Raw genomic sequence first — 26,885 nt, 5'->3', positions numbered from 1 at the left:
ACGGCCATGGGGAACACGGTGACGCTGCACAGCGCGTGCGAGTACGGGGACCTAGCGGAGGTGCACCGACTGCTCAAGACAGCGACGGCGGAGGAGTTGGAGGCCACGGACGACAGCGGCCGCACACCACTGCTGCTGGCCGTTGCGAGCTTGAAACACCTGCGCGAGCACCAAGAACTGGACGATGACTTCGACGACCTCCACGGTTTCGGAGACAGCGACGAGGAAGAGACCATCACTCCAGCGGAGGGGCAGCTCCAGGAGCAGCAGCAACCGTCCAGTGACAGCGCAGACAGTAGCAGCGAAGCGGACGAGATTGTGGCCGAGGTCAAGGACGACGCGGACCTGGAGCTTTTACCCAAGGAGGCGGAGATCCTGCACCTGCTGCTGCAGCGCCGTGTCAACGTGAACCACAAGGACGAGAATGGCTGGACGGCGCTGCACCACGCGTGTTTCGTGCAGAACGCAGTGGCCATCAAGATGCTCATCCACGCCGGGGCGCAACCCATGAGAGAGAGCTACGGACTGCTGCCACAAGACTTGCTGCAGAGAGGACACATGTCCGAGTGGGTGGCCCAAGCGCAGGAGCTGAAGGAGGCACTGGATCAGATCACAGACAAAAGCGCCTACGCGATGAAACTACTAGCATTCCGGCCGAGCGGCATCGTGCAGCTGGATATGGGCGGACAGGTCGAGAAGGGCTCGTTTGTTACATGTACGTTGCGGCGCTGGTTATTGCCTCTGCGTGGGTATAGTTATTTGTTCTTACGCGTACTCGCGTTTTGATTCAGTGGAGTACGACGTGCCGGAGACACATTCTGTGAAGGATTATATTCAGGTGCTCATTTCAGAAGAAGATTCAGCCGAAATCGAAACGGGTTCCTATCACTACGTCCCCGTTGGCGCACACGGCCAACTTACTATTAGCACAAAGGACATCCCGCCGGCTAGTACGGTGCGCTTCGTGTATGTGAAGAGCGACATTAACACAATGTCCCGCGAGGTGGTGGCTAGTGGCTGTAACGCCGTGGTGCAAGCTTCGGTTGGAGAGATTTTCCAGTACGAGCTGTTCTTGTACGAGCGTGTTGTCGAGGTGGAGAGTATCCCGGAGTTTGAGTTCATCGACCAGCCGCTGATTGTGCTCAAACGCATTGGCATTGTCGTCGGTGAGGATATCGATTGGGTCACTATCCGGCCAGACAATCACATCGTCGCGGTAAATGACATCCGTATCGATGCCATGGAATTTTCGGAGGCCGTGCGTGTTCTCCAGGAGAATAACGGCCGCCAGTGCACGAAGTTGTTAATGCAGAACTATTCGGCCTGCGGTGACTTTATCCCGGAGAAGATTCTTGGTGTGGGTGTCGTCGGCAAGTATGCGTACTTGCACCCAGTCGATGACGAACAAGATCTTGAAAGTAACGAGCAAACTTACAAAGAATGGGTGCGCAATAGCACTAGCGACGAGAACGGTGAAGGCACTGTTGACATTACTTCTGAAGAGGAGGTGAATTTAGGGCCCGTAAGCACGCTCTCGTCGACGATTCAGATGACTGCAGATACAACAACAGAGACACCCCCGCCTCTTTCACCATTGACTCAGACTCCTCCAGCTGAGGAGCGTGTGGTGGTGAGCAAAACAGCCGATGACGGTGACGACCCAGCCTTGATGGATCGGGAGGAGAAGATTTCCGCTTCTTCAACCATAGAGACCGTTGTTCCGCTGCACAACTCGCTACAATTGGTAAGGGCTGACTCATTGCATTGTGTGTTGCCTGCACTTATAACTTCCTTTTATTTGGCAGGTGGCACAACTTCAACATGGTATTGCGATTGGTCATGCGACTAGATGAGCGTTCGTCTAGAAGTAGCATTTACGCATGCAGCGTGTAGTATACGTTGAGATAGCGATCGACTCGTCTAGCCGTGGCAAAGTTGAGTGCACAAGGGGCTTACACTTGACATTTTGAAGACGCAAATCAGAAGGCAGATATACTACAGACGAGCAGCAGACAAACTTTATACCAACCGGGTGATTTATTAACATACGACGCGAGTGTTCATTGGCAAGCAACGTCGCTTCTTCAACCACTAGAGAGTACCACATCGAAGGAGGTCTATAGGGCGGCCACAACCGATAACAACTTTTCTGGAGATTGCATGGACACTCCTCGTGTACTAATGGGAATAGTGGACGGCAAAATGAAAAAAGGTTATGCCAATCCGTGCTCAAATACTCGATGCTGGGCAAATGCTCGGATATCAATTGAGGCCCAATCCACTACACGTCGCACTCAACTATAGTTAGCTTTCTTCCACTCTCACCCTTCTCCGCCATGAATTTCTTGTAAAGCACCGCAGTGGCCTTTTCTGGCGTCCCGTCCTCCGCCTCCTCCATAGCGTCTTTAGGCTCCTTGCCTTCCATGCACCACGCCCTAAAGATTTCTCGAACCCGCGTGTGGTGCTCGATATATTCCTCAATGCGTTCGGGCCATTCAATCAAGTCTTCTGCGAACTCGCTTCTCAGGTGGCGCTTGTGAGAGGTGTTCACGGCGTCGTTGTTGATTGTCTTCGGAAGTTCAGCCTGGCCCACGTCCGTCGAGGCAGCTGCGGTGTGCACTAGGAGGCCGACCGCGGCAACAAGCAGGGCGTTGCACATACGCATCGCGGGAAACGAGGGATTTTGAGTGACTTGAGTGTTCCGGGGCAGATTGCGAAATAGTAACGGGCAGCGAAAGCGAACGACAAACGCGCTCTATCCACACAAGTGATTCCGACTGGACCTGAGAGCGTCCATCGAGCACATCCCATGTTTATATCTTGAGCAAAGTGCTCTCGCTCCCTAAGTAAATGCAATGCAATGAGACGGGCTGCCGCAGTCTGGTCGTCATCCAGAGACGACAGGACTCCTGGCAGGAGACCCGGTTTCTCCGAATGCCGTACAAATACTACAATAACTGTATTCCGATATACTTCCTCTGGATGACAATGATCTCAACAAACGAAAATGATAACAGCGCATGTAGTTCTCGTTGCAACCATCGTTTTGCAGTTCGAGTGTGTAAAATTCACAAAACATACACCACTTTTAGACAGATCAGTCTACTGGCAGTCCACTCCACTACCGGCAATAATATGCGTCCTGCTGCACCACTGGTGGAACGTCCTTCTTGTTGTCGTTTCCGAATCACTCCGTGCGTGATCAGGATCAAAAGGATCCTCTGGTCCAGCGGTATACTATGGCATATTACATTGTAATGCATAGCCAACGGCATATTATGCCGCTGGACCAGAGGACTCGTCTGATCCTGATCACACAACACCGCGATGACCAGGATCGAAAGCGACCATCGGGGTGTCGACATTCCTTAACGTGATATTGCAATATTGTGAGTTCTCGCTGAAAATTTGTCCGGAATTCACAAATTTGATAATCCGCCTACCGGACCGGTACTGTACTTTCATATTCCCCTCGTTTTGTGGCTGGCCACTGAAGGCTGGTGCTCCTTCGATCCTAATGGCGTCTCGCGGCCGCTCTCTGCTGCTTCTCTCGCGCCAGGCGTCGTCTCTGTCGGTGTCGCGCCCATCGACGCTGCTGCAAACTGCTCGGTGGCTGCACACGCAGCCCAGCGCCACGTTCGACGCCGCTAAAGTCAACGGGAAGAGTCCGTCGACCACCGAGACGCCCGCAGCCCCGCGGAGGTCGACGACCAAGCGCTCGACAGACCGGCGGAAGCGCTCAACGGTAGCAGCTCGAGCTAATTCCAAAGCATCAGCTCCCGGCCCCGCCCCCGCTGCCAGCAAACCGGCGGAAAAGGAAGAAAGCAAGAAGCGCCCGCTAATGGCTACGTTTAAGGACGGGAAGCCGTGGATCACGGTCATGGGTCTCGGCGGAGCAGGCAGTAACGCCGTGAACAATATGATCGCGTCGCAGCTGGAAGGCGTCGAGTTCATTGTGGCCAACACGGACTGCCAGGCACTGGGCCGGTCGCTGGCTCCGCACAAGATCACGCTGGGCAAGGACATCACCAAGGGGCTGGGGGCTGGATCTAAGCCGGAGCTGGGCAAACGCTCCGCGGAACAGCAGAAAGGAGAGATCGAGCAGATGCTGCAGGACAGCAACATGCTGTTCATCACGGGCGGCATGGGCGGAGGAACGTGCACAGGAGCAGCGCCCGTTGTGGCTAGTGTAGCGAGGGAGATGGGCATCTTGACGGTCGGTGTGGTGAGCACGCCGTTCCGTTCGGAAGGGCCCAACCGCACGCGTCTGGCTAATGCTGGTGTGAAAGAGCTGTCCAAGTATGTGGACACGCTGATTGTCGTGCCCAACCAGAACTTGCTGGCGCTAGCGGACAAGAGCACGACCATGCTGGAGGCGTTCCGGTATGCAGACGACGTGCTGCTGGAAGGTGTCAAGGGAGTAACGGACCTGATTGTTCGTCCAGGACTCATTAACCTGGACTTTGCCGACATCAAGACTATCCTATCGAATGCAGGCCGTGCCATCATGGGCTCAGGTATTTCTAGTGAGGAAGGTCGCGCTCGGAAAGCAGCAGAGCAGGCGCTGGTGAACCCGTTGCTTGGTGACTTGCCGACTGAATCTGCGCACGGACTATTGGTGACTATTCGTGGCGGTGAGGACGTGACGCTGTTCGAAGTGGACGAAATCATGGAGATCATTCGCAGCCGTGTGCACGACGAAGCCAACATCATCTTCGGCACGTGCTACGACCAGTCGCTGGAGGGTTCTGTGTATGTGTCCATTATTGTTAGTGGAATTCAGACCGACGTCATATCTCCACCCATCGGAGGGGCCCATGTGCCTTTGCAGGAGACGCACAAGCGCTCTGACAGTGCAAAGTCAAAGCCGGATGACGAGGAGAAGCCGGCTGAGCACAAGGGATTGTTCAACCGGTTCTTCTCCCTTTAAATGCGATGACGGCCGACCAGAAAAGCACTTTGCGTGTGGAAGATATTTTGCCTTTCGGTTATCTGGTCAACACTGTTCGCAAACAAATGGTGACCTCGAGTCACGTTACTTATTGTTTAGTTCGAGAGCTCAGCAATAGCACCCTGGAGTTGAGTGCGGCCATACTGCAACAACTCCACATCTCGGTGTTCCATTGAAAGCTTGAGGTTGCCATCAGACTCATCCTTTTCGTAGCCGAGAGCCTTCAAAAAAGCCACGCCACCACCAAGGCTCGCAACGCGCTTGCGGAACGCCGGGTTCTCTAGGTTGATCGTGCGGAACTTCTCCTCTTCGGGTTTCTCCAGCAAGTTCTTCACATACACGTTCAGCGTCTTTAAGGCAGTAAGTCCATCGTTGCCAACGCGGTACTTCTTCAGAATGCCCACGTTTTTCACGACTTGCTCTTTGGGCGACAGCGCAGGGCTCTTCTTCTTCTCTTCCTCTTCCTTCTTAGCAGTTACTTCCAGAGGCGCAACGTCAATGGGAGGGCCACCCAACCGGCCACCGCGCGCGTGACGTTCACGCTTGTCCATCTCGATCTGCTTACGCAGACGTTCGCGCTCACGCTTGGCGTCCTCTTTATCCTTCTTCATCTTCTCCGCCGCAATCTTGCGCTGGATCGCCTCAATCTCCTCGCGGGACTCCAGAAGCCCTTGTCCTTCGGTACGGCGCTTCAGCTCGTTCGCACGCTGGTCCTCCTTCTCCTGCTCCTCGCGCTCAGCGCGCTTTTTGGCAATGCGAGCCTTCAGCTCCTCCACCTTCGCAGCCTTCTCTTCTGGAGTCAGCTCGCGTTTCGGAGCAGTCTTGGACAAGTCCACAAACTTGATGGGCTCATCAATGTCAGCGTCGTCCTGGTGGTCTCCGAGCCAGTTGATAGCCACTTCCAGTCCTCGGTTGTCCGTTGCAAGCAGCGCCTTGCGAGAGCGCAGATCGTCGAAGCCCATTCCTTTCAGCTGCGTCAGCAGGTCCTCGTTCACGGGCGGGGGTACCATCTCATCACCTTCCTCCTTCATCTCCTCGTCATTATCTTTAGGACGACACACTCCAGAAGCCGGATCGCAGACCATGTTAGAGTCCGGCACCGTCGACTTCTTAGGTGTAGGAGCATCCGGGGCGGCCGTAGGGACGCTAGGAACCAAGCTCACGTCGTTGAACCGCTTGAGTCTGGCCTCCCGAGCCTCTGCAGCAGACAGGGGCTTGGCTGCACCGCCTGAGCCGGCGCCCAGCGTCACTCCCGGGGATGCGAAGGGGTTAAAGGCCGACTGGCGCCACTGTTCGATCTTGGCGCGCAGCTGGTTGGGGTCGGCGCCCACGAGCTCGTCCACCTTGCTTTGGTTCACGTAGAAGTGGAAAGTGGGAAAGCCGCGCACGCCCAGCGTGCCGATGAGCGCGCGGTTCTGCGCCTCGTCCACCTCGAGGAACACCACGTCATGGTACTGGTCGCTCAGCTGGTGGTACACGGGCTTGATGTGCTGGCACGGGCCGCACCAGACGGCCGAGAAGTCCACCACCACGAGCTTGCCGCCCGCGCTCTGCATCTGCGAGTTCCAGTCCGAGTCACCGTGCACCGGAATCACGCCCATGGTTCGAAGCTTCTTCCGCTGGGTCTCTGTCTGCTGTTCTGAAAGATTGGCCCCCTTCAAGCATGGTGTTGAGAACACGAATGTAGGGTGGTGTACATAACTGCATATTTCCACACTGAATGGTGTTTTCAACACAACTAATGTGGCACACACACAACTAACATTGCCTGGACATCACGTTTTAATCACGATCTTCGCCATCACAATTGACGGCGATCGTCTTTCCTGCAAAGGCCCGCTGAGTCCTGCCAGCATAGCACTGCAAGACGGTGCTGCAAGTGTTTGTGTTTGCCGCGGCCATCGACTCCGGGCTGCGCTGAATCCTGGCGTAATCACAGTGTTTTTGGGCGCAGCGGCTCCATTTCTCAGCTCGCGCTGCGGTTATGAACCGTCAATCGCCCAGCAACGGGGCGGAATCCATATGTTGCCCAATCAGAGGGGCACACTTTCCGTTTGTAAGGGCGTTGCTTGTTTGGGGGTCTCTTCTACGCCAAAAACAAAAGCCCCATCGTCAACCGCTGGGCAGTTTTCCGCAGTCATTTACCGTCATCTGCGCTTGTGCTTCGGTCGTGTTGAAGGCTTCGTTGTGCGTGCTTCTGCGCCTCCCCCTCGCCCTACTCCCCGTGCAGTCTAAGCCGACGCGTATCTGCTTCCCTGCGCCGCTTTTCCGGTCCCAATAACCCCCCATATTCACTGAATTACACTCCGTATCCCCATGGCGCGCTCGAGCGACACCAAGCAAGCCCTACTGCTGAACCCCGAGTTCTGGACGCCCAAGCAGCTTGAGGAATGGCTCAAGCGCTTCGACGACGGCCGCTACGCGCGCTTTGCGGGCGCACTAAAGGGCCGCAAGGGCGCTGAGGTCGTGCGCTTCACGGCGGCTGATTGGGCGCTGCTGGAGCCGCAGGACCTGGCCACGAGCCTCCGCTTCACGCTACTGGGCATGGTGCAGGTGGCCACGAACGATGACTCACTGGCCATCGTCACGGACTTTGTGCCGCTCGCCAACTCCCCGCGGAGGATCACGAGGGAGTCGCCGCACAAGACGGAGCCGGTCAAATTCCCGCCCATGGTGGAGACTCCATCCGTGCCCGTGATCATATTCATGGTGATCTTCGTTATCCTCATCGTGCTGTGCTTCACGGTGCTGCGTGGGCCGCTGGAAGACATTGGCATTGACTCGGAGAGTCTGCTCACGTATGGGTCCATCCCACTCGTTAGTGTGGTCTTCACGTACTTCCACATTTGGGTGGCGCTGTTCATGACCTTCTACCCGCTCCAGTACACGGGGTGCATGCAGATCCCGGATACCAACACGGGTTTTGGGTGGCAGGGTATTGTCCCGCACAAGGGAGAGAAGATGGCGCGACAGGCCGTGCAGATTATGACGCATCAACTGCTGCAGGTGTCAGAGGTGTTCGCGAGAATTGAGCCGGCGCAAGTCGTAAAGGAGCTGGAACCCATTCTGTTTAATACGATCCACACGGTCGTGGAGGACATGGCGCTCAAGTACAGTCCAGATCTGTGGGCCGTACTGCCAGCCAAGGTGAAGGAAGAGATCGTTGAGAAGGTGAAGGAGGAGTCTCCTGCCCACATCGAGGCTCTCATGGACGAGATCCGCAGCAATATTGAAGATGTTTTCGACTTGGAGGACATGGTGGTGACCAACATGTGCAAAGACAAGCAGCTGCTCGTGAACATGTTCGTGACTTGCGGCTACTCGGAGCTGGCTTTTATTCGCAATTCAGGTGCTTACATGGGAGGACTCTTTGGTCTAATGCAGATGGGCATTTGGTTCGTCTACTCGGACCCGATTGTCGTGTTCCCGGTGATTGGACTGCTTGTGGGCACGATCACGAACTGGTTGGCTCTGAAGATGATCTTTGAGCCCGCGAACCCGAAGAGGTACTGCGGTATTACGTTCCATGGTTTGTTCCTGCGCCGCCAGGACCAAGTTGCTGAGGTCTACGGCAAGATGGTGGCGCGCGACGTCCTGAACTCGCGCAACATCTTTGAAGCCATCCTCAAGGGTCCGTACTCCGATAGGCTGTTCGAGCTCGTGTACGACAACGTTCAGGAGGCTGTGAATGCTGCTACCGAGACGACGCAGAAGATTATTAATTTCAGTATTGGCGAGGAAATGTACGCCAACATTAAAGAGGACGTGACCAACCACATCGTGGAGATCTTCCCTGACAGCCTGCGTCAGATTGAAGGCTACGCCACCATCGCTATGGACTTGGAGGTCACGCTCCGTGAGAAGATGAAACTGCTGACTTCGGAGCAGTTCGAGAACCTGCTTCATCCTATCTTCGAGGAGGACGAGTGGAAGCTGGTTGTCATGGGTGGCGTGTTGGGCGTTGTAATCGGCATCGTCCAAGTCTACCTCATCGAGCACTAATCATGCCAGTAGATGGATTACACGCGGATGCTACGCTTTCAAATACGAAGGGCCATAAAATATGGTGACTTCGAAGTCATTGCCGTAGTCGAGGCGATGAGGTTTTCTTGATGCTTGAAATGGATAAATTATCAATTCACGTGTATTCATTGTTTTCGCTCAAAGTCACATAAGTGAAATCACACGGCGGCGCACCCTCTAATTAGTTGTCGACGCTGAACTGACAAACTGGGCAGACCTTGTTCAGGGACAGCCACGAGTCGACGCAATCGGAGTGATACGAGTGAAAGCACGGCAGCGACTTGATCTCTTCGCCGGCCTCAAAACTGCAGCGGCAGATCAAGCAGCTAAGGAAATGAAAGCTGAGTTAGCAATATCCTCGTTGACGACAAGATGCATCCAAAGACGTACTCTGGGGTGCCACGGTCCTCGTGGTCTTTAGCTGCGGTGAAGGTGTATGTTGGAAGCTGGTTGATTAACGATGCCGGCGCACCACGGCTGCACCAAACAAAAACGAAGATGTAAGAGTGTAAATAATGAAAGGGGACGTCCGTAACATCGTACGTTTGAGAGGTGTAAGGGCGGCGGCCGTGCTGGTCGCGGGCAGGGAGGGGTGCTTCATTGGCTTCTGTCTCAATGCTCACTATGCAGGAAACAAAACGTGAGTTGACGAAGTTATTTGTTAAGTAGTCTTCGCACGTGGTTGTTCAAGCTTACCAATTCGATAATCCAGACTTGGTTGAATGTCTGCTACTGATATTCCACGAACGAACTGGAGCAACAGAGAACTAAATGAGTGTCAAAGGAATCGGCACACTCATAAGAAATCAGTACGTACCTCGTCATCGTAATTGTTTCCTGGAGTATCTGTCAAAGCAGCGAAAGAGCATAGCTGTCAGCCTCAATAATGAAACAGGTTAGGTGTAGTTCAACGTACCGAGATCCGTCTCGTACAAATGCTGCAGCCACCGCGCATACTCCTCATCAAAAGGCATCATTCCTATTGTCACAACCCGCAAAAGACGGCACGTAAGAAACCAAGGCCAATTACAGTGGAGGTGCCAACGCAACGTACCAGCGCCCACGTCAAATGAAGATGGAGCATTTTCATCTAGTGAATGTTGAGTCGCTCCCATTGCGATGACTTTTTCCCGGATAATGTCGGGCAACACGAAGCGGAAGAGGTGGCGTAAAGGTAGCACTTTAGTCTGGCCATGACCAGCATCTACGTGGAAGAGGAGGTAGATGTCCACTCGGTTTCTGAGCGCTTTCCGAACCACGTCGATTTTTTCGAGTGTTAGGTCTCCGAACGGTGTGCGAATACCAGATTGGCCCAGCAAAAATGTGACTGCACTTGGACCGTCGTACCGTATGGCTTTTGCACGACTATCGCGGCGCTGCTGGTCGGCAAACGCGCTGACTTGGCTCACATCTCCGTTTGAATGCGCATGAGCTGGTGCTGAGGCTCCAACAGAATTGATCTCTTCCATCTGTCTAACGGGCAACGGCGCCTCCATTGCGGGAAAAGCACTGGAATCGTGAGAGTACAGAATACGAACCGCAAACTGCTTGGGAAGTGAGAATGTGGACGAAATACAGTCAAAATCACCCTTTTCGAGGTGCAAGGTGGCGACTCCAACATCGTTTGCTTTGAGCCCCGCTTCTCCCTCCACGACTTGCAGCTCTAACAGGATGCTGGCGTGCAGTCTGCACTCAAAAATCATTTCTCCTTGTCGTCCGAAAGGCAAATGATACATCTTTAGCAGAAGGTCGCTGCAGTTCTTAAACTGTCTCCCCACTCGAAACACGTGCATTCCAGTATGAAGATCCACGTCTCGAACTCCATTGACCATGCTGGAAAAGAGAACCCCCTTTTCGTTCTGAATGACAAAGTAAGGTCGACAAATATCTGCCAATGGCGATAAGCCAGCAGCACTTGAACTGGAATCACTTGAACAGTCAGGACTCGACAGCAGATCGATTTGTCGAATGTAAATTGGCCGAGCTGCGGGCGTAACAGCAATACCCGTCAGCTTTTGCTTCTTCTCCTCCAGCGCAGGCGAGTCTGCGCTTTCCACTAACATATTATCTCGCATCTCCAACAATTTGCCGAAGTCTGCAATGTATCTCGCCTGGGGCCTCGGTAACCCACCAGTGTAAGCCGCATTTTTCGGGTCATTACCGCTGAACGTCCGCTGAAGCTTAACAGGCCATGTTTCTGCCATCTTAATGTGCTGCAAGTAGGCACTCAGTAGCTCATTTCCAAAGTTTTCTGGAAACGACGAAGCATCTGTGCAGTAGAGCGTGCAACAGGTGGCGAAAACGCTCATTTGCTCATTGTTTGGCGCAAGCAGAATGGCAACATTCGATGGCTTCAAATCCAGCCACGCTGCCACCGTCGAGGTGACCACGAAACCGGAATGCATTGACGGAATAGGCCCACGGCAATAGGAGATGGAAGCAATCCGTCCATCTGCAACACACAAAAAAATACAGCATTATTAGTCAAGAGTGTACGCACATTTTTGAAACAAGCAGCGCTTACCGCAAAAGTCATCAAACACTAGCGGCTTGTGATGCATCCTCTTCACTCCATCAAACAGTCCGCAGTCAAACACACACGCTCCGTCTTCAAATCTGCATCATCAATAGCACAAAATCATTAAATTTCCACCCCCAACAACCTTCACCAATGTCGAGCACACCCACCTCTTGGACATCTGCGAATCCAACTGCTCTAACACCTTCACCGCCGCGTTCCAATTGCGCGCCGATGTGTACGCCCCAAACAACCGACTGAACGTCGTAATGTGTGGCGGTGCCACACAATAAACCCTACAAAAAAGTATCAACGCAACATAACCATCAGTAACAGTACTCTCCCTATCTATCTGTAAACGTCTCTACCTGGGTGCAATCTGAATGAAGCATCCGTCCTCGCTGGTCTTGGCAAACAGTGCGTACTGCACTGCACTCTGCAGCGAGGCTTGCAGTCTGTAGGTCCAGAGCAGCACTTTGTAAGTATTGGAGGCCGAGTTCTCGCTCTCCTGCTTGACGTCATTTGCGTCGGTGGCCGCTTCAATGGCCTCGAAACTTTCTTGGGCGTCCAACAGCAGCGACGTCCGTGGGACCTGAAGTTTTTCCTCGCTGTCGTCGGCCCCGTTCTCCTCTGCGATCGCCTCCATCGCCGTCACCTCCGTGGGCGACGGAGGCAGCGACAGCTTCAGCAGCAAGCGACGCACTCGCGGATCTTCGGCGATGCGCTCCGAGTTCATGCGGCGGATGAGCACAGAGCCGCGCTCTACCCACGCGAGGCTCTCGGGGAACTGTTCGCTCGCCATGGTCGCAGGTTGTGTACAATATTGGCAGGCGTTGGTGGAGCTTTCGTCGTCCTTCCGACGCTTTGAGAATAATGGGATAGAGTGGGAGCGAACGTTTTTGAAGTTAGCCGACCACACTTGAATTTTGTATGAGCAGAATCAATAATACATCCGCGGCTACAGCACCATGTGGGAGATTGGTAAATGTGCCGATGGGAGTGCCTGTGGGCTCCACTTGATGAGAGATGTCGTCATGTGATCAACCAAACAATGCATTATTAACTGTCAGAAAGCTGGCATCTCTCATTGAAACAATACCGAGCTGCCTGTCTGGCTACTTGCGCGGAGGAGGTGCCACATTCTGCGGCAGGGCCTTACCGTAGCCGGAGCGGAAGGTCGTGCCCATGCTGCCGGCGTCCTCGTTGGCGGGCTTGTTGGAGGGCTTGGCCCACTCCAGCTTGAGGATCAAGTGATCGTAACCGTAGCCCTGCAGCTTGTTCAGAGCCTTCTCGGCATCCTCGCGGTACACGAAGCTGACGAACGCGAAGCCACGCGACTGGAACGTCTCCCGGTCCTTGGCCAGGTACACGCGGGACACGGGGCCGAAGGAGCGGAAGAGCTCCTTGAGGTCGTCCTCGCGGGTGTCAGGCGACACGTTGGTCACACGCAGCGTCGCGCTGTCGTCGCGCGAGTTGTCACCACCCGCGTCGCCGCCAGCGCCAGCCGCACGGCCACGCAGACTAGGCGGAACGTACTTGCTGGAGCCGAAGGCGCCATCCAGAGCGGAGCCACGAGCCGCGGGCTCGCTGGAAGATGCAGCGGCAGAGGTGGGGGCCTCGCCGGCCTCGGCGCGCTTGGCCATGTCCTGCTCGAGCTCCTCCTTGGGGGTGTCCTTGTACGGACACTTGAGCGTCCAATGGTCGCCCACCATGCCACAGTGGCGACACACGACGATGGACGAGTTCTTGACGCCGGCGAAGATGTTCTCCTCCTCCTTCTTCTCGCCAGGCAGGACCTGGTCGGCGTTGGGGTCCTCGAGCGTCACCTCCTCGTACGACCTATACGTCACGTTGCTGCCGTCGCCGTCGTCCAGCGCGTCGCCGAACTTGGGCCACTTCTTGCGTTCTAGCGCGCGCTTGCTCACGCGCTCGACCTCCGTCACCGTCTTGACCTTCTTGGTGATTTTGACCTTGTCGCCGGCCTCGTTCACCTTCCACTCCACGATCTGGCGTACGCCGTGGCTGTCCGGCTCGCTCTCCACGCGCTGCGGCAGTAGGTCGTCGTCCTCATCGCCCCATCGCATGCCCGAGATCGCCATCGTTCCTCTGATGTCTTGCAGGGGGTTCTTGACTGGACGGGCTGAGCCAACCACATACAAGCAACTTTAATGTAGCAACTTAGTTCGTTTCATTATGTTGCGCAAGAGCAACATAGGCTGAACGGACACGTTTGAGACGTTGAAGTGGCAATGCTGTCGCGCGAGGGTTTGCGGCGCGATCTGGAGCGGGAGTGGGCGCTGATTGAAAGTGCGGAGAAGAAGGTTGAGCGGTTGATTTAAATGTAGTGGGGGGATGGCTGTCTGATGGACTGGATTGTGATGCAGCTCGTGGACGAGAAGAAGAAGGTGGTGGCCGAGTGGGTGGGAGTGGAAGATGCACAGCGAGAGTACGATGCCAAGCGTGACGAGTAAGGTGCTTTGATACTGTTATAATTATTGGCTTTTCTGCTTGGTACGCTAATTTGTTCTTGTCTGGCAGATTTGAAATCAACGTGAGTAAGCATTTCAGCTTTTTGTCGGAGGACACGGTTGTGGTCTTCAACGTGGGTGGACAGGTATGTTGAGAATTTTCCCGTGCGAGTATCAACACGCATCTAGGTAACACAATTTGCTGGTGACGTAGCTGTTCAAGTCTACGGTGAAAGTTTGGACTCGCGATCGCTTTTCGATCTTGGCTCAGCTGTGCACGAAAAATCCCGAGCTGCGACCTGACAAGGATGGCTCCTTCTTCTTCGACCGGGATTTCTGGGTGTTTGAGCTGATCGTCGCTTTTCTGCGAGATAATAACCTGCCGGATGCAGTGGTGGAGTTGCGCGAGTTGTACTGCGAGGCCAGCTTTTATAGGTTAGGGCTGCTTCGACACGCTATCGAGGCTCGAATGATCGGAAGCGATGCCATGGCAACCAATGTCCTGGTAGGGCCCAAGGATGTGAGCAAGTCCCCAAAACTCTCCTCTCAACAGGCAACAGAAAAGGAGGAAAGAAAGACTGCTACATCAGCCGGCGATGTCAATGCACCTTCGATTTCCATCAAGTACAGGGAGTTACCTGACCCCTTCGGATTCATTTCAAAGAAATAAAACGAAAAGTTCATTTGCTTCAAGCAATTATCTGCGAGAACAGGCGGTGTACGGAACTTCGATCCGCCAGCCCAGCATGGTCTTCTACATCGGCGCAACAGAGCAAATCCGCACCGTGGCACCATCGTGTACGAGAAGACCATCGCAACCTTCTCACGTCTGGCCTTCCATAACGCGAGCGAACAAGCAGGCAGTGATTTCTCTCGCTAAATGCAACATGCCGTCAACAAATTTTGTGCTACACCAAATTTGTACGACACAAATGTTGTGATATCATATAAATAGTCTAGTCCATAATATAGTCTTTTGTGATCAAAATGCGCTCTCGAGCCAAGGCGTCGACCGAGAGCCGCCACGCACAGCTTGCGGAGGCGCTAGTACTCGTCCTGGCTGCAGGATGGACCACACATCTTGTTCAGAAGGAGGAGTTGCAGCAGGAGAGCGAGCAGGAGGCGTCTCTGCAGGCTGAGCAGCGGCTGCTGCAGGCCGTCACCATGTCGCACATGCTCTTCGTCCTGCACGTCCTGGGCTTTTCTGCCGCCCTGTGGTCTATATGTTGGCCGCAGTCGCTGTCCAAAGCATTACACGCATCCTGCAGGTTTGTTTTGGCACCCAGTATTGTAAATTATTGTCGACAATAAAAAAAATGTTATGCAGGCTGGAGCGCGATGCAGGACTTGTTGTGGGCTGCGTCCTGCCCCCACTGGTGTTGCTGAGTCGACTGCTGGCTGAAATTTACCAAGAAAATTATTTTTCAAGCTTCACTTTTTTCTATGCGTGGACAAGCATCTCCATTGGTGTCAGTGTACTGCTCAAAGTTGCCGTGTTCGGATCCATCACGTCGTTGAGTGTCAATGTCCTGGTGGATGTGGTATTACTGCCAGTGGTGTTCGGATTGATGAGTCCAGTTGAGGCGGAGTGGAGATTTTTGTTGGCGACGGGAGGACGAATCGTGGTGGCTGCTGTACTGGCTGCGGGCTTCAGGTTGCTGCCTCGATCCTTCACTATTGGGGAAGCGGTGCTTGTGGCGCAAGGTGTCGGCATTTGTATTTACGACAGCGTGCTGTTCACTGTCAACAGAGTATGTATGTTGTTCTGTTGGTGATTGTATGGACATGACAGCTAACAGGGTTTACTTTCTGTTCGTTCTCGGTGTAGCTAAATGAATTCGACTTCATCGACTTGCCGCCAAACATCCTCCACTCCTGGCTGCTTTTTGATGTGGACCGACCAAATTATGTGTTGGCACTGCAAGTCGGCATGCTCGGATCGTTGTTGGTATGCGTGGCACTGATTCCACTCCTTCGCGCTTATGGTTCGCCATCACCAACAGTAGTTATTGAGTCGTTGCCTTTTAAAGGCAGCGTCGGCTTTGTACTCATAGCTGCGGTGGTGGTGGGGGGTGTAGTGTATCCCTGGAGCTGTTTCTTGTTGCAGACGTGGAACCCGTTCGCATGGCTTATTGGCTTCCTCACCGAGTCGAACAGTCTGCTGTTATTCTTGCCGCCACGATTCACACTGATGGGATACTGGGCGGCTTGCCTGATCGTTTTGGTCCCATTATTTGCGCTTATTGCGAACCACTTTGCGTTGCGCAACATCGTCGCAAGAAAGCTATTCCACTTCTTGGTGGTATTGATGCTGGGCCCAGCATCGCTGTTTGACGCTCCCATGCTGTCATTAAGCTATGGTGTGGCTCTCAGCGTCTTCTTTCTAATGGAATGTGTGCGTGCGCTGGCACTACCACCCTTCGGCCGCTCCATCGCTGAGTTCATGCGATCGTTTATCGATTCTCGTGAGGCCGGACGTGTCATCTTGACTCACTCGTATCTGCTGCTTGGGTGCGCTTTACCACTTTGGCTTGCGCCTTCTACAGACGCCCCATTTGAACTCGTAATGAATGCTGGTGTTCTTGCCTTGGGAGTCGGAGACGCTATGGGTGCTGTGGTAGGTTCAAGTATCGGAAAACACAAAGTGTTCGGAAGCAAGACGATAGAGGGGTCTGCAGCTGTGTTCATCTCGATGCTGATCGCATCGATGCCACTTCATGATTACCTCGCGCGCTCGGTCAACGGGGAGTTCACTCAGGTATGGGATTATTACTGCCCTCTACTGAGGAGTATGTTTATGCTAAGATTTCTTCAATGCCTGCTTCAGTTAATTTTGCTTTCAGCCGCAATCTTTTTGACGAGCGTTCTTGAGGCCGCGACGGCACAGATTGACAATTTGGTGCTCCCGCTCTTCTTCTACACGGCATGCAACCTAGTAGGTTGCCACGAAGTAGCAGGCTAGCAACCCAGAGTACGCTATTAGATTACTGACCCAAATGAGTACTTTTCGAGCTGTTCCAAGTGAGTTTGTGTGTTCAACCTGTAGGTCGGTCGCTTACTCGAACGTCAAAGAGTGAGCGCGAGCTCCAGACCACCCAAGCCAGTTTTTTTTGATCAAGTACCCGCAGAAATCGTCGACGCTGTGGAGCACTTCACTCTTGTCGGCTGAGTAGGCTTTACAATTTGGTTGGAAATGCTGCTTTGCCCGGCAACCTTGAGGTCTGCCTTTGGTTTTCATTGGTAGGGTGCATTATGCATTGTTTGGAAAGTGTTAACGGTGTTCCCTTCTTGTTACCTGTCTCTGAGGTTGCATGGACGCTCACTCAAAGATTAACGACTGCAACGCAGACTCGAGACCATCCATAGCGTGCACCATGGTGTCCATAGGTCCCGCGTATGAAATACGCATGCCAAGAGGCTCACCCATGTCCGAACCGGGACCCACAGCTACCCCCGTCGTGCGAATGAGGTAATCGCAGAAATCGTCGACGTTGTTCAGCACCTCGCTTTTGTCTTCGGGATACGCCTTTTTCCCCTTGAAATACAACGACATGTCCATGAAGATGTAGAACGACGATGTCGGGTATGCGAACAGCATCTTGGGCATCGCTCGGAGACGCTTGACGACGTACTGGCGCTTCAAATCCAGTCCGTGAAGGTCCCCCGCCATGCGAACCTCTCCTCGGTCAATGCTGGCCAACTCAAGTTTCATGGCTTCGATGGCCATGACTTGACCAACGCTGTTCGCGCAGGAAGTTGTCTGACCCTGCATCAGTTGGCAGGCCTCAATGAAGTGCTTGGGGCCAGCCATGTAACCAATACGCAAGCCGGTCATAGCGTATGCCTTCGAGAAGCCGTTGATGAGGACCGTGCGCTCGTACATCCCTAGAATCATGGCGAAATTCTTGCAGGTGCGCTCAGGGACACCTTCATCCTGGAAGATAAGCTGCTCGTAGATTTCATCGGAAATGACAACGACGTGCTGAAATTGCGGTTTGCGAAGCACGGCGGCAATTCTTTCGAGATGTTCAGGGGTATGCAGCGTACCAGCAGGGTTGCTCGGGTTACAGAGAATCAAGATCTTGGTCTCTGGGTTCGCAGTCAACGTTTTCTCCAACTCCACCGGGTTAACGAGGTAATCTTCCTCCAGTTTGTTTTTCAGAGGGACAAGCTCAGCTTTGACCTGGGTGATAATACCTTCATAGTTTCCCCAGTAAGGTGATGGCAAAATGACCTTGTCACCCGGACGGCAAATTGCCAGGATCACATTGTACAGTGCTTGTTGGGCACCACTACAGATCTGGATTTCTGTTGCTGGGTCGTAGCTGACACCTTTGGTGCGATACAGGTACTTCGTAATGAGCTCACGTAGTTCAGCCATGCCACGCATATCGCAGTACTTGGTTTTGCCTCCCCACAGAGCCTTAACACCAGCCTCCAGTACGGCTTTCGGCGGCGGGAAGTCGGGTTCGCCCACGCAAAGTGAGTACACGGGCTTACCTTCGGCCTCTAGCTGCTTTGTCATCCCAAATATCGCGATGGTCTTCGCAGCGGTTGTGCTATCAAACACTGGGTTCAAAGGATACTTCTGCGCCATCGTCTTCTCCTTCGTCACAGTATCCGATTTCCCTTTCGTCTCTTTTAATGCCCCGCTCGCGTAGCAGCCGAACACGTGAACATACGAGCAAACCGTCCGAAGCTTGGCAATCGCTGTGACCACCTCGGCATCACTCTGACGACCTTTGATGTCCACGTAGAAAATGAACTCGGCCTTGCCAGCGCTGGCGTGCGAGCTGCTCCACGATCGGCTCTCGATCTTGCTCAGGCCGATACCACGAGCGGCGAACACACCAAGTGCACGGTACAATTGGCCGTGCTCATCACCCGACGCGAAAGCAAAAGCGAGTGATGTCTTGCACGCCGAAGCTTTGACCGATGGTTCTTGCTGTGCCTTGGCGGCCATCCAGAACCTCGTGTTCGTGTCCGACGCCTTGGCAGGCCACTCGGACTCGCCCACAACGACCAAGTTGTACTTGATCAGCAGGTCGTAAGTCTCATAGCAGCTGCCATGTGTCGATGTCCCCACGGGCACCACAGTCAATTGGACGTCCTCTTTTTTCACAGCAGCGACGGCGTCTTCGATGGACGCGTAGCCGACAGTCTCGAAGTCGGCGGCAGCGCTCAGCATTTGGGCCGCGGCCTCTTTTGCACCAGCAAAGTCGGGAGTTTCTTGGTAAGCGACTCGCGTGACCGTTCCCACGGCCATGATGAACGATGCTTGCTGTAACGAGAAGGAGGGGGTTGAGGCTGTCGGAGGTGAATTCCGGAATGAACCAAATGAATGATGACCCTGCGACCTGATTACGGATCTTTCCGTGTTGGAGGGGGATGGGCAGACCTTCGTCATCGAGGCGTGATTGGCTATCGGACATGGCTACATTTGGGTGGTCGCCATCCAAACGCGCTGCTGAGATGAGTGAAGACAAGTCTTCATCATGAAGTTCATGTTGCTACAGCCTGTAGCCTACAGGTATCGACTTGCTGCAAGGATCCATTTATATTGAAGTTCATCGCTGCTTGCCACCTACTCGAAGGTCAACGACTTGAGCGCAGATTCTAAACCATCCATAGCGTGTACCATGGTGTCCATGGAACCAGCGTATGAAATGCGTAGTCCATGGGGCTCGCCCATGTCGGAACCGGGGCCCACCGCCACTCCCGTTTTACGGATCAAATAGTCGCAGAAATCGTCGACGTTGTGCAGTTGCTCGCTCTTGCCCGCAGTGTATGCCTTCTTGCCTTCGAAGAGTAGTCCGAGGTCCATGAATACGTAGAACGATGACGTCGGGTACGCGAAGCGCACATTGGGCATTGCGTTCAAGCGCTTAGCAATGTAATGACGCTTGAGATCGAGTCCATGCAGATTCTGTGCAATGCGAAGCTCGCCCCGATCCATCGTCTCCAGTTCCATCTTCATCGCTTCGATGGCCATGACTTGACCGACACTGTTCGCGCACGATGTCAACTGACCTTGCATAAGATAGCACGGCTCGATGAAGTGCTTGGGAGCAGCCATGTAGCCGATGCGCAAGCCCGTCATCGCATACGCCTTCGAGAAGCCATTGATGAGAACTGTGCGCTCGTACATGCCTGGGATTGAAGCAAAACTCTTGCACACACGCTTAGACACGCCTTCATCCTGGTACACAAGCTGCTCGTAGATTTCGTCGGAGATGACAACAATGTGGCGGAACTGCGGTTTACGAAGCACGGCGGCAATCTTTTCCAAGTGCTCGGGGTCGTGAAGAGTGCCAGCCGGGTTGCTCGGGTTACAAAGGATAAGGATCCTGATCTCCGGGTTTGCAGTCAGAGCCTCTTCAAGCTTCACCGTGTTAATGAGGTAGTTTTCTTCCAGCGTGTTTCGCAGCTGAACAAGTTGGGTCTTGACGTGTGCGAGGATGCCTTCATAACTACCCCAGTACGGCGACGGCAGCAGAACCTTGTCACCCGGTCGCAAAATCGCAAGGATGACGTTGTACAGAGCTTGTTGGGCCCCACCACAGACCTGGATCTCCGTCGGGGCGTAGGTCACACCCTTGGCGCGTTGAAGATACGTAGCAATAATCTCTCGCAGATCGGCCATGCCACGCATATCGCAGTACTTGGTCTTGCCTTCCTGAATGGCCTTGATGCCAGCCTCCAGCACCCTCTTGGGCGGTTGGAAGTCAGGCTCGCCCACACACAGCGAGTACACCGGCTTGCCCTCGGCCTCCATCTGCTTCGTCACACCGAACACGGCTAGAGTCTTAGCGATCTTGGTCGTATCAAACACGGGACTCAGCGGGTATTTCTGCGCCATCGTCAATTCTTGCGCAGAAGCATCAGCAACACCGTTCGTCGCTTCCAGTGCACCACTCGTATAGCAGCCAAGCACGCGGACGTACGAGCACATTGCCCGCAGAGCCGCAATCGCGTCGACAACCTTGTCATCACTTTGGCGAGCCTTCACATCCACGTAGAAGATGAACTCGGCCTTGCCAGCACTCGGGTGAGCGCTACTCCACGAGCGGCTCTCAACCTTGCTCAGGTCGATCTCACGGGACGCGAAGAAGCCGAGCGCGGTGTGCAACTGGCCGTGCGCGTTGCCTGACGCGAAGGCAAATACAAGCGACGTCTTGCACGCCGTAGTCTTAAGCGAGGGCTCCCCCGGTGTCTTGGCCACTATCCAAAACCTCGTACCCTTGTCCGACGTCCACTCGCCCACGACTGCCAGGTCGTACTTTAGCAGTAAGTCGTAGGTCTCGTAGCAGCTGCCACGCGAAGTAGTCTCCACGGCAACCACTGCAAACTCGACATCCTCCTTCTTCACTGCAGCTACGGCGTCGAGGATGGAGGAGTAGCCGATGGCCTTGGTCTCGTGCACAGCGCTCAGCATCTGACTCGCAGCCTCCTTGGCGCCGACCGCATCTTCTTGGTAGGCAACGCGCGTCGATGCCCCCACTGCCATTGCTTGTGATCTGGGTGTTGTTGCGCGTGTTAAAGCGAATTCCGGAATGACAAACACCTGAGTCCATGGCGATCCTCGAGCACCAGGGGATACGTGTTGAAGATGGGTACACTACGCGTCCAACATCACGCAACCTCCCGGGACTGTGATTGGCTGACGAAAAGGCGCAAGAACTAGTCGAAACCAAACAGCTCGATGGGATGAGTACTTGTCCGGTGCACCTGAGCTGCTCGCTCTGCAAAGCTGTTCGCCTGGAATTCGTGTGGCGGCGGATCTCTCCTGGTGTTGTATGACGATGTACAGGCCTGCCCAGATACCGAATGCGGGCGAAAGTGCAAGTCGCATCATGAGGTGTGCAATGTATGCGGTGCAAGTGTTGATACTATCAACTTGAAACCATCGCACGCCATCCGTTTACTGCTGCCCACCCTAATGTATTGTTGCATGTATTTCAAAATGCCGTGGTGGCAGTGCAAACAGCACCGGCCAATTTTAGTTCATTCCTTGCCTCTATTTTCGCGAGCAGTGGGAGAACTATAATTGCTTTGAGAAAGCTAAGTAGCCTCGCCGGGGTTCTCTGCAGTTGGCCCGCTGCGTACGTGATATCTCGCCGCAGATATGCCGCACCCGACGACACTTAGCGCCGATGACCTCAAGCGCATGCGAGCGAGCGTGTCACCGCCAGTGCAAAGTGATCGCGAGGCGAGACGCCAGGAGATCAAGCTCAAGTCCGAGCAACGCACAGCCAAGTGGCCAAACACGTTGGAGGCCATGCGCGAGAAGAAGGACCGGTGGAAAAAGGACAAAGAGGATCGCCTGGAAGAGGAACGCAAGAAGATCGATGAGGAGGAGATGCGGCTCCAGCGGGAGGCGCAGACCAAGCAAATCGAACGCGCCAACAGCTTGCTATATGAACAAACTGACCGCATGAAAACGTTGCGAAGCAAACAGCTTCTGGCCGACGTGGTTCATGTGAGTGCATTAAACACATTTGTAGTTAGTGTACGCATTTCCTTGACCTGACACTATGTCTTCGTAGCACCGTACAATTCAGCTCGAGGAGAAGAGGATGTTGAAGGACCAAGACGACCTGACGAATGACCTGTACGATCAGCAGGTGTTTGCCAAGGTCCTAGAGGACGAAGAAGAGGAACAACGGCGAAGAAAGAAGCAGCTGCAAGAAAACGCTAGACTGGCGGTCATCCAGAAGGAACAGCTCGAAGAATACAAGCAGCGCTACATAAATGAGCTTCGTGAGGTAGGAGACTGTGGTGGCTTATTGCTGGGTTCTTGTGCATGAATTCATTCGAAGACCCTTGTGATTTCATCATGATCAGGAAAAACGTGACGGTGAACAAATGAAGAAGCAAGCAGAGCAGGAATACCTAGATGAAATGGAGAAGGAGCGACAGCGAAAGATGCGTCTAAAGCAGGCAAGCGAAGAAACGCAGCTAGCCAACCAACGACTTCGCGCTCATCGAGAAATGCAGAAGGACAAAGAACGCCTTGAGGACGTCAAGCGAGAGGAAGATGAACGCAAGAAGCAGCTACGGGATGCCAAGCGCCAGGATCTTCAGCGTCAGAAAAAAGAGAGTGCCCAGGCACGAAAGCAACGTATGATTGACCTCGCTACGAGAAATTTGGTGAAACTGGAGCAACAGGGTGAGGTGCGTCTACAAAACCAAAGCAAGGAAGTTCAAGCGAAGGAGGACAAGGAGCTGAAAGACAGGGCAGCACGCCGTGCTGCTGAGAAGGACGCCATCGCACGCAGTCGTCGCTACCAACTAGAATGCAAACAGCGCGAGAAAGAGCACGAGGCTCAGGAAGCACTCGAGTCTGTCATTCAATGGGAGCAGTTCGGTCGACGTATTGAGATGCAGGTCAAGCAGGAGGAGCAGGAACAGAGGATGGAAGACCTGCGGCTTGCCGTTGGGCAAAAGCAGCAAGCTGATGCAAGACGCAAGACGCGGAAGGATGAGCGAGTCGCTGCGTTACAGGATAATCAAGAGGCTCGTCGTGCTCTAGACTATGAGACTGATCGCTTCAAGGTGGTGGCCCAGCAAGCACTTGACGAAGCTCGTGAGCGCGGGTTGTCGAACGTGTTCCCCATCCAGAAGGCCCTGGTGGAGAAGCGCATCGACTTGCTGCATGCATCAGGTTTTCGCGTGTAGATTCGATTGCCATAGTTATATATTGAAGCATTGCACACATCTTCTCGCGTTGAGCACTTGATCCGATAGTGGTAACGTATAAGGAATCAGGTTTCATGCTGACTACGAGACGACACTTTGCAGCGCGGTGACTTGTTGCTCAGCTAAGCGAATACCTTCCTTCCGCAGATAGTTGACGATCACACTCACTCGCATGACTTGAAGCTGTGTACACAGCATACGTTCCAAGCAATGATTAGATTATATGTGCACGAAAGAAACCAATAACAGCGTACCCGTTCGGAAAAGATGATGCGCTTCAGCTCCTTGGAAAGATTGAAAATCTCAGCCTTGTTGACATCGTCGATGATGTCCACCTCGCTCTTTTCAATTGTATCGAGCAAAGGCTCGAGCTGCTCGCGCAGCAATTGAAGCATTTGAGTGAAGGATTCATTGCGAGCGAAGTTTTCCCAGCGCTGGAGTTCGCTTCGTTGAACAATGTAGGGTTTGCCAACCTCTTGCTTAGTTCGAAGTAGAGCCTCCCGCCTCTTATATTCTAGATAACTCTTGTTAAACTGTGATCCAACCAACGTCAGTGGCATAGCAGTGTAGCAGGCCCCGAAAATCATTGCAACGACAGCTACGAGTTTTCCTGAGCTCGTCACAGGCTCCATATCACCATAGCCAACTGTAGCTAGCGTGACAATGACAAACCAGAAGGCCGAAAAGAAGTCGTCGAAGCTTGAGATTTGGCCTTTAAAGTTCACGAGAAAGCGCTTTCCAGGTAATGAGCCTTCTAGTTCGGCCGGAAACGTCATATTGTGCTCACCAATGATGCACGCTTGACCGTAGAAGCACTCTTGACCCTTCTCAAGCTCGAACATGATGAAAGACAGTATCGTAGTCACGACCATAAGCATGAAGTACGGGATCGTAAGACGAGCTGAAGTCTTTGAAATCGACTCCCAAAGCACTTTAGTGACAGGAATACTCTGCTGGATTTTGAAGATGCGGAACAAACGTAGCAACCGCAGGAACGTGAGGAAATCCCGCGAGGCTGGCGGAATCACATATATGGGCGTCGTATCAGTGAGGAAGCGCTGTCCTTCGTACACGAAAAACGGAATGAAAGAGGCCATTTCGATAAACACGAGCGGATTCTTGAAAAACGCTCGGTAATCCTCGCATATAAACAGAGCGGCCGCGAACTCGAAGAGATAAGTCAGCGTGAAGAGATACTCCATTGCCACATACCCATTCCCAAACTCGAAGAAGGTCACGTGCAGGTTATCACATTCCCATTTCTTGCAAACACTTGTGCGCCTATCTGCAGGAATGAGGTTTTTATCTTGCCGAAATGGTAGGACGAGATCCAGGTGATCTCGGAAGGATTCCTTGCTCACGTTAGTGCTTAGCACGCTCAAAAGCACTTTGTCCGATCCAGCGCATGAGAGTCTGTCGTCCACAGTGCTACTTCCAAAATTTCCCGGATAGCCGTAGCAGCTTAGATCGGAAAGCTTTTCAGCATCTGAGCAGCCAAAGCGCAGTTTAGTGCTCGGGTCATCCACACTAAAGCAGCCAGGATCGTTGCCTCCGGGATTGATTCCCCCGACGGTCTCACAGTAACGCTGAACCCTACGCTCGCACAAGTAGGTCTGCTCTCCATACGTCTGCAAGTCCGGCATAGTTTGGAAAACCACGATGATCATACTCCAGATGAGGCAGAATTTTACCCAACGCGAGACAGCTCGAGCTAGCAGCGATGATTCTGGGTCTTGAACTGTTATGCGGGCCCATTCCTTCCACGTTGGTGGCGCTGCGACCTCCTCCGACTCGGCAATTATCATATCGCGAACCATCACAGCCAGCTCCTCGCATTTCAGAAAGCAGAGCTCAGTCGTTTGCTTCAGGTCGTCTACAATGCCGCGTAGTTGAGATAAATTGAAATCGTGCGACGTAGCTTCAGTGACAAGCGCCTGCGTGATCAGTGATGTCTCGCCTGTGAGAGCTGCCAAGCGTAGGTAGAGTTTGTTGGGTGCATTATACTTGACAAGGATCTCGTGTTTCTGGTGGGCGTGGTTGTCCCCTGTAGCAGCCGCCAGATCGATATTGGCCGGGGTAGTAACCTGAGCACCAGCCTGCAGTTGTTGAATCTTCTTGACGCTCTCCGCATGCTGTTTCCAAGCTCGGTCGAACTCCGTTCCGATAATGGCTAGAGGCATGGACATGAAAAGCGTGCCAGACATGATAATCATGACAGCGAAGCAGCGACTAGCTACATTGCCTTTGGTTGGTGTGATGTCTCCATAGCCAATAGTGGCCACAGTCACCACCACGAAGTAACCCGTGGTTAGCAAATCCGAGAAGCCAGGCTTGTTGCGGTCGTAGCTCGGGTCTACCATGTACATGACAACCGAGAAAAAGAGCACGATTTCCGTGAAGAAAATGAGAGCCACAGAGATTGGGGCGACACTGGCGCGGATAGCTCGGAGCAAAATGTACGTCCCCGAGTGGTTACGAGCAAGCTTGAAAATGCGCAGCAAGCGGCACAGCCGCATAATGACGAAGCTCTTTTCCTTGCCGAAGATCAAGTCCGTGTAGAACGGGACGATGGCCGCCACATCAAACCAGTTGAAGAAGTCGCGTAGGAAAGGCTTCAGGCGTCGTTCAGTGAGGTATTCGTGCTCGTTCCATAACGAAGGCCAGATGACCAGGCGAATGAACAGTTCGGGGGTGAAAATGACCGTGAAGACCAAGTCGGCGTCGTAGTAGCCGATTTCATTGGGTAGTTTTGGGTATTCTGGCTCGGAGCTGTGGTGGTTCGGTCCGTCGAGCGTCTGCAGGAAGAGGATGAAGCAGCTCGTGAAGGCCGCGCACGCGATGAAAAAGCTGTAGAGCGACGCCCCGCGGGACGAGTTGGGGTCCACCATGAACGCAAAGATCTTCTCGAAGCGGCCGAGCGTCGTGGCGTGCTTGGTGGTGCCCGCCCCGGTGCCTTTGATCATGGACTCGGCATAGAAGGCCGAGTTGACGAGCGCGTCCAGCGACTCCTCCTGAGTGCTGAACGTCGGCGAGATCGCCGCGTACAGAGGCATCTTGGCTGTGACGGGCTAGCCCAGCGACGGCTGGAGAGTTCTAGCCCTACTTGCTTGAGCGGGGAAACCGCCGAGCCCAGCAGCCATGAGGCTGTTACAGTGTGCACCGCGTTCCGGTAGGGAAACGAACGAGCTCAATTGGCGTACGAGCTCAATTGGCGTACGAGCTCATT

General features: G+C 53.7%; 13 protein-coding genes across 13 annotated transcripts; 6 read left to right on the top strand and 7 right to left on the bottom strand.

Annotated features, from left to right (window-relative positions):
- Positions 1-6: 6 nt before the first annotated feature.
- KRP23_3512 (uncharacterized protein) lies at positions 7-1,853 on the top strand (the record flags this gene model as incomplete). The annotated part of the gene is made up of 3 exons (XM_067888370.1): positions 7-715; positions 792-1,744; positions 1,806-1,853. 3 exons carry the CDS (start codon positions 7-9, stop codon positions 1,851-1,853), a joined length of 1,710 nt encoding a protein of 569 aa, XP_067747620.1.
- A 428-nt stretch (positions 1,854-2,281) lies between these two features.
- KRP23_3511 (uncharacterized protein) lies at positions 2,282-2,665 on the bottom strand (the record flags this gene model as incomplete). Its single annotated transcript, XM_067888369.1, has 1 exon — positions 2,282-2,665. The coding sequence occupies one exon, from the start codon at positions 2,663-2,665 to the stop codon at positions 2,282-2,284; it is 384 nt and encodes a 127-aa protein (XP_067747619.1).
- Positions 2,666-3,517: 852 nt separating this feature from the next.
- KRP23_3510 (Cell division protein FtsZ) lies at positions 3,518-4,930 on the top strand (the record flags this gene model as incomplete). Its single annotated transcript, XM_067888368.1, has 1 exon — positions 3,518-4,930. One exon carries the CDS (start codon positions 3,518-3,520, stop codon positions 4,928-4,930), a length of 1,413 nt encoding a protein of 470 aa, XP_067747618.1.
- A 116-nt stretch (positions 4,931-5,046) lies between these two features.
- On the bottom strand, positions 5,047-6,552 carry KRP23_3509 (Thioredoxin; the record flags this gene model as incomplete). Its single annotated transcript, XM_067888367.1, has 1 exon — positions 5,047-6,552. One exon carries the CDS (start codon positions 6,550-6,552, stop codon positions 5,047-5,049), a length of 1,506 nt encoding a protein of 501 aa, XP_067747617.1.
- A 715-nt stretch (positions 6,553-7,267) lies between these two features.
- KRP23_3508 (uncharacterized protein) lies at positions 7,268-8,953 on the top strand (the record flags this gene model as incomplete). The annotated part of the gene is made up of 1 exon (XM_067888366.1): positions 7,268-8,953. The coding sequence occupies one exon, from the start codon at positions 7,268-7,270 to the stop codon at positions 8,951-8,953; it is 1,686 nt and encodes a 561-aa protein (XP_067747616.1).
- A 202-nt stretch (positions 8,954-9,155) lies between these two features.
- KRP23_3507 (E3 ubiquitin ligase BIG BROTHER-related) lies at positions 9,156-12,294 on the bottom strand (the record flags this gene model as incomplete). Its single annotated transcript, XM_067888365.1, has 10 exons — positions 9,156-9,300; positions 9,365-9,451; positions 9,518-9,596; positions 9,671-9,725; positions 9,792-9,820; positions 9,891-9,953; positions 10,029-11,426; positions 11,499-11,590; positions 11,663-11,788; positions 11,861-12,294. 10 exons carry the CDS (start codon positions 12,292-12,294, stop codon positions 9,156-9,158), a joined length of 2,508 nt encoding a protein of 835 aa, XP_067747615.1.
- Positions 12,295-12,607: 313 nt separating this feature from the next.
- KRP23_3506 (Eukaryotic translation initiation factor 3 subunit G) lies at positions 12,608-13,591 on the bottom strand (the record flags this gene model as incomplete). The annotated part of the gene is made up of 1 exon (XM_067888363.1): positions 12,608-13,591. One exon carries the CDS (start codon positions 13,589-13,591, stop codon positions 12,608-12,610), a length of 984 nt encoding a protein of 327 aa, XP_067747614.1.
- A 150-nt stretch (positions 13,592-13,741) lies between these two features.
- On the top strand, positions 13,742-14,630 carry KRP23_3505 (BTB/POZ domain-containing adapter for CUL3-mediated RhoA degradation protein 1; the record flags this gene model as incomplete). Its single annotated transcript, XM_067888362.1, has 4 exons — positions 13,742-13,813; positions 13,877-13,959; positions 14,031-14,106; positions 14,175-14,630. The coding sequence occupies 4 exons, from the start codon at positions 13,742-13,744 to the stop codon at positions 14,628-14,630; spliced, it is 687 nt and encodes a 228-aa protein (XP_067747613.1).
- A 317-nt stretch (positions 14,631-14,947) lies between these two features.
- Positions 14,948-16,922, top strand: KRP23_3504 (Dolichol kinase EVAN; the record flags this gene model as incomplete). Its single annotated transcript, XM_067888361.1, has 6 exons — positions 14,948-15,228; positions 15,288-15,711; positions 15,789-15,908; positions 16,068-16,425; positions 16,507-16,718; positions 16,788-16,922. 6 exons carry the CDS (start codon positions 14,948-14,950, stop codon positions 16,920-16,922), a joined length of 1,530 nt encoding a protein of 509 aa, XP_067747612.1.
- A 357-nt stretch (positions 16,923-17,279) lies between these two features.
- KRP23_3503 (Bifunctional aspartate aminotransferase and glutamate/aspartate-prephenate aminotransferase) lies at positions 17,280-19,226 on the bottom strand (the record flags this gene model as incomplete). The annotated part of the gene is made up of 1 exon (XM_067888360.1): positions 17,280-19,226. One exon carries the CDS (start codon positions 19,224-19,226, stop codon positions 17,280-17,282), a length of 1,947 nt encoding a protein of 648 aa, XP_067747611.1.
- Positions 19,227-19,544: 318 nt separating this feature from the next.
- Positions 19,545-21,467, bottom strand: KRP23_3502 (Bifunctional aspartate aminotransferase and glutamate/aspartate-prephenate aminotransferase; the record flags this gene model as incomplete). The annotated part of the gene is made up of 1 exon (XM_067888359.1): positions 19,545-21,467. The coding sequence occupies one exon, from the start codon at positions 21,465-21,467 to the stop codon at positions 19,545-19,547; it is 1,923 nt and encodes a 640-aa protein (XP_067747610.1).
- Positions 21,468-22,085: 618 nt separating this feature from the next.
- On the top strand, positions 22,086-23,638 carry KRP23_3501 (uncharacterized protein; the record flags this gene model as incomplete). The annotated part of the gene is made up of 3 exons (XM_067888358.1): positions 22,086-22,439; positions 22,507-22,725; positions 22,805-23,638. The coding sequence occupies 3 exons, from the start codon at positions 22,086-22,088 to the stop codon at positions 23,636-23,638; spliced, it is 1,407 nt and encodes a 468-aa protein (XP_067747609.1).
- Positions 23,639-23,740: 102 nt separating this feature from the next.
- Positions 23,741-26,712, bottom strand: KRP23_3500 (Potassium voltage-gated channel subfamily D member 1; the record flags this gene model as incomplete). The annotated part of the gene is made up of 2 exons (XM_067888357.1): positions 23,741-23,842; positions 23,914-26,712. 2 exons carry the CDS (start codon positions 26,710-26,712, stop codon positions 23,741-23,743), a joined length of 2,901 nt encoding a protein of 966 aa, XP_067747608.1.
- Between the last annotated feature and the right edge of the window lie 173 nt (positions 26,713-26,885).

The sequence above is a fragment of the Phytophthora ramorum genome, assembly GCF_020800215.1.
Source record: "Phytophthora ramorum isolate Pr-102 chromosome Unknown Phyram_PR-102_s0003, whole genome shotgun sequence".
NCBI classification, from domain to species: domain Eukaryota; phylum Oomycota; class Peronosporomycetes; order Peronosporales; family Peronosporaceae; genus Phytophthora; species Phytophthora ramorum.
This window is presented reverse-complemented; position numbering and strand designations above follow the sequence as displayed.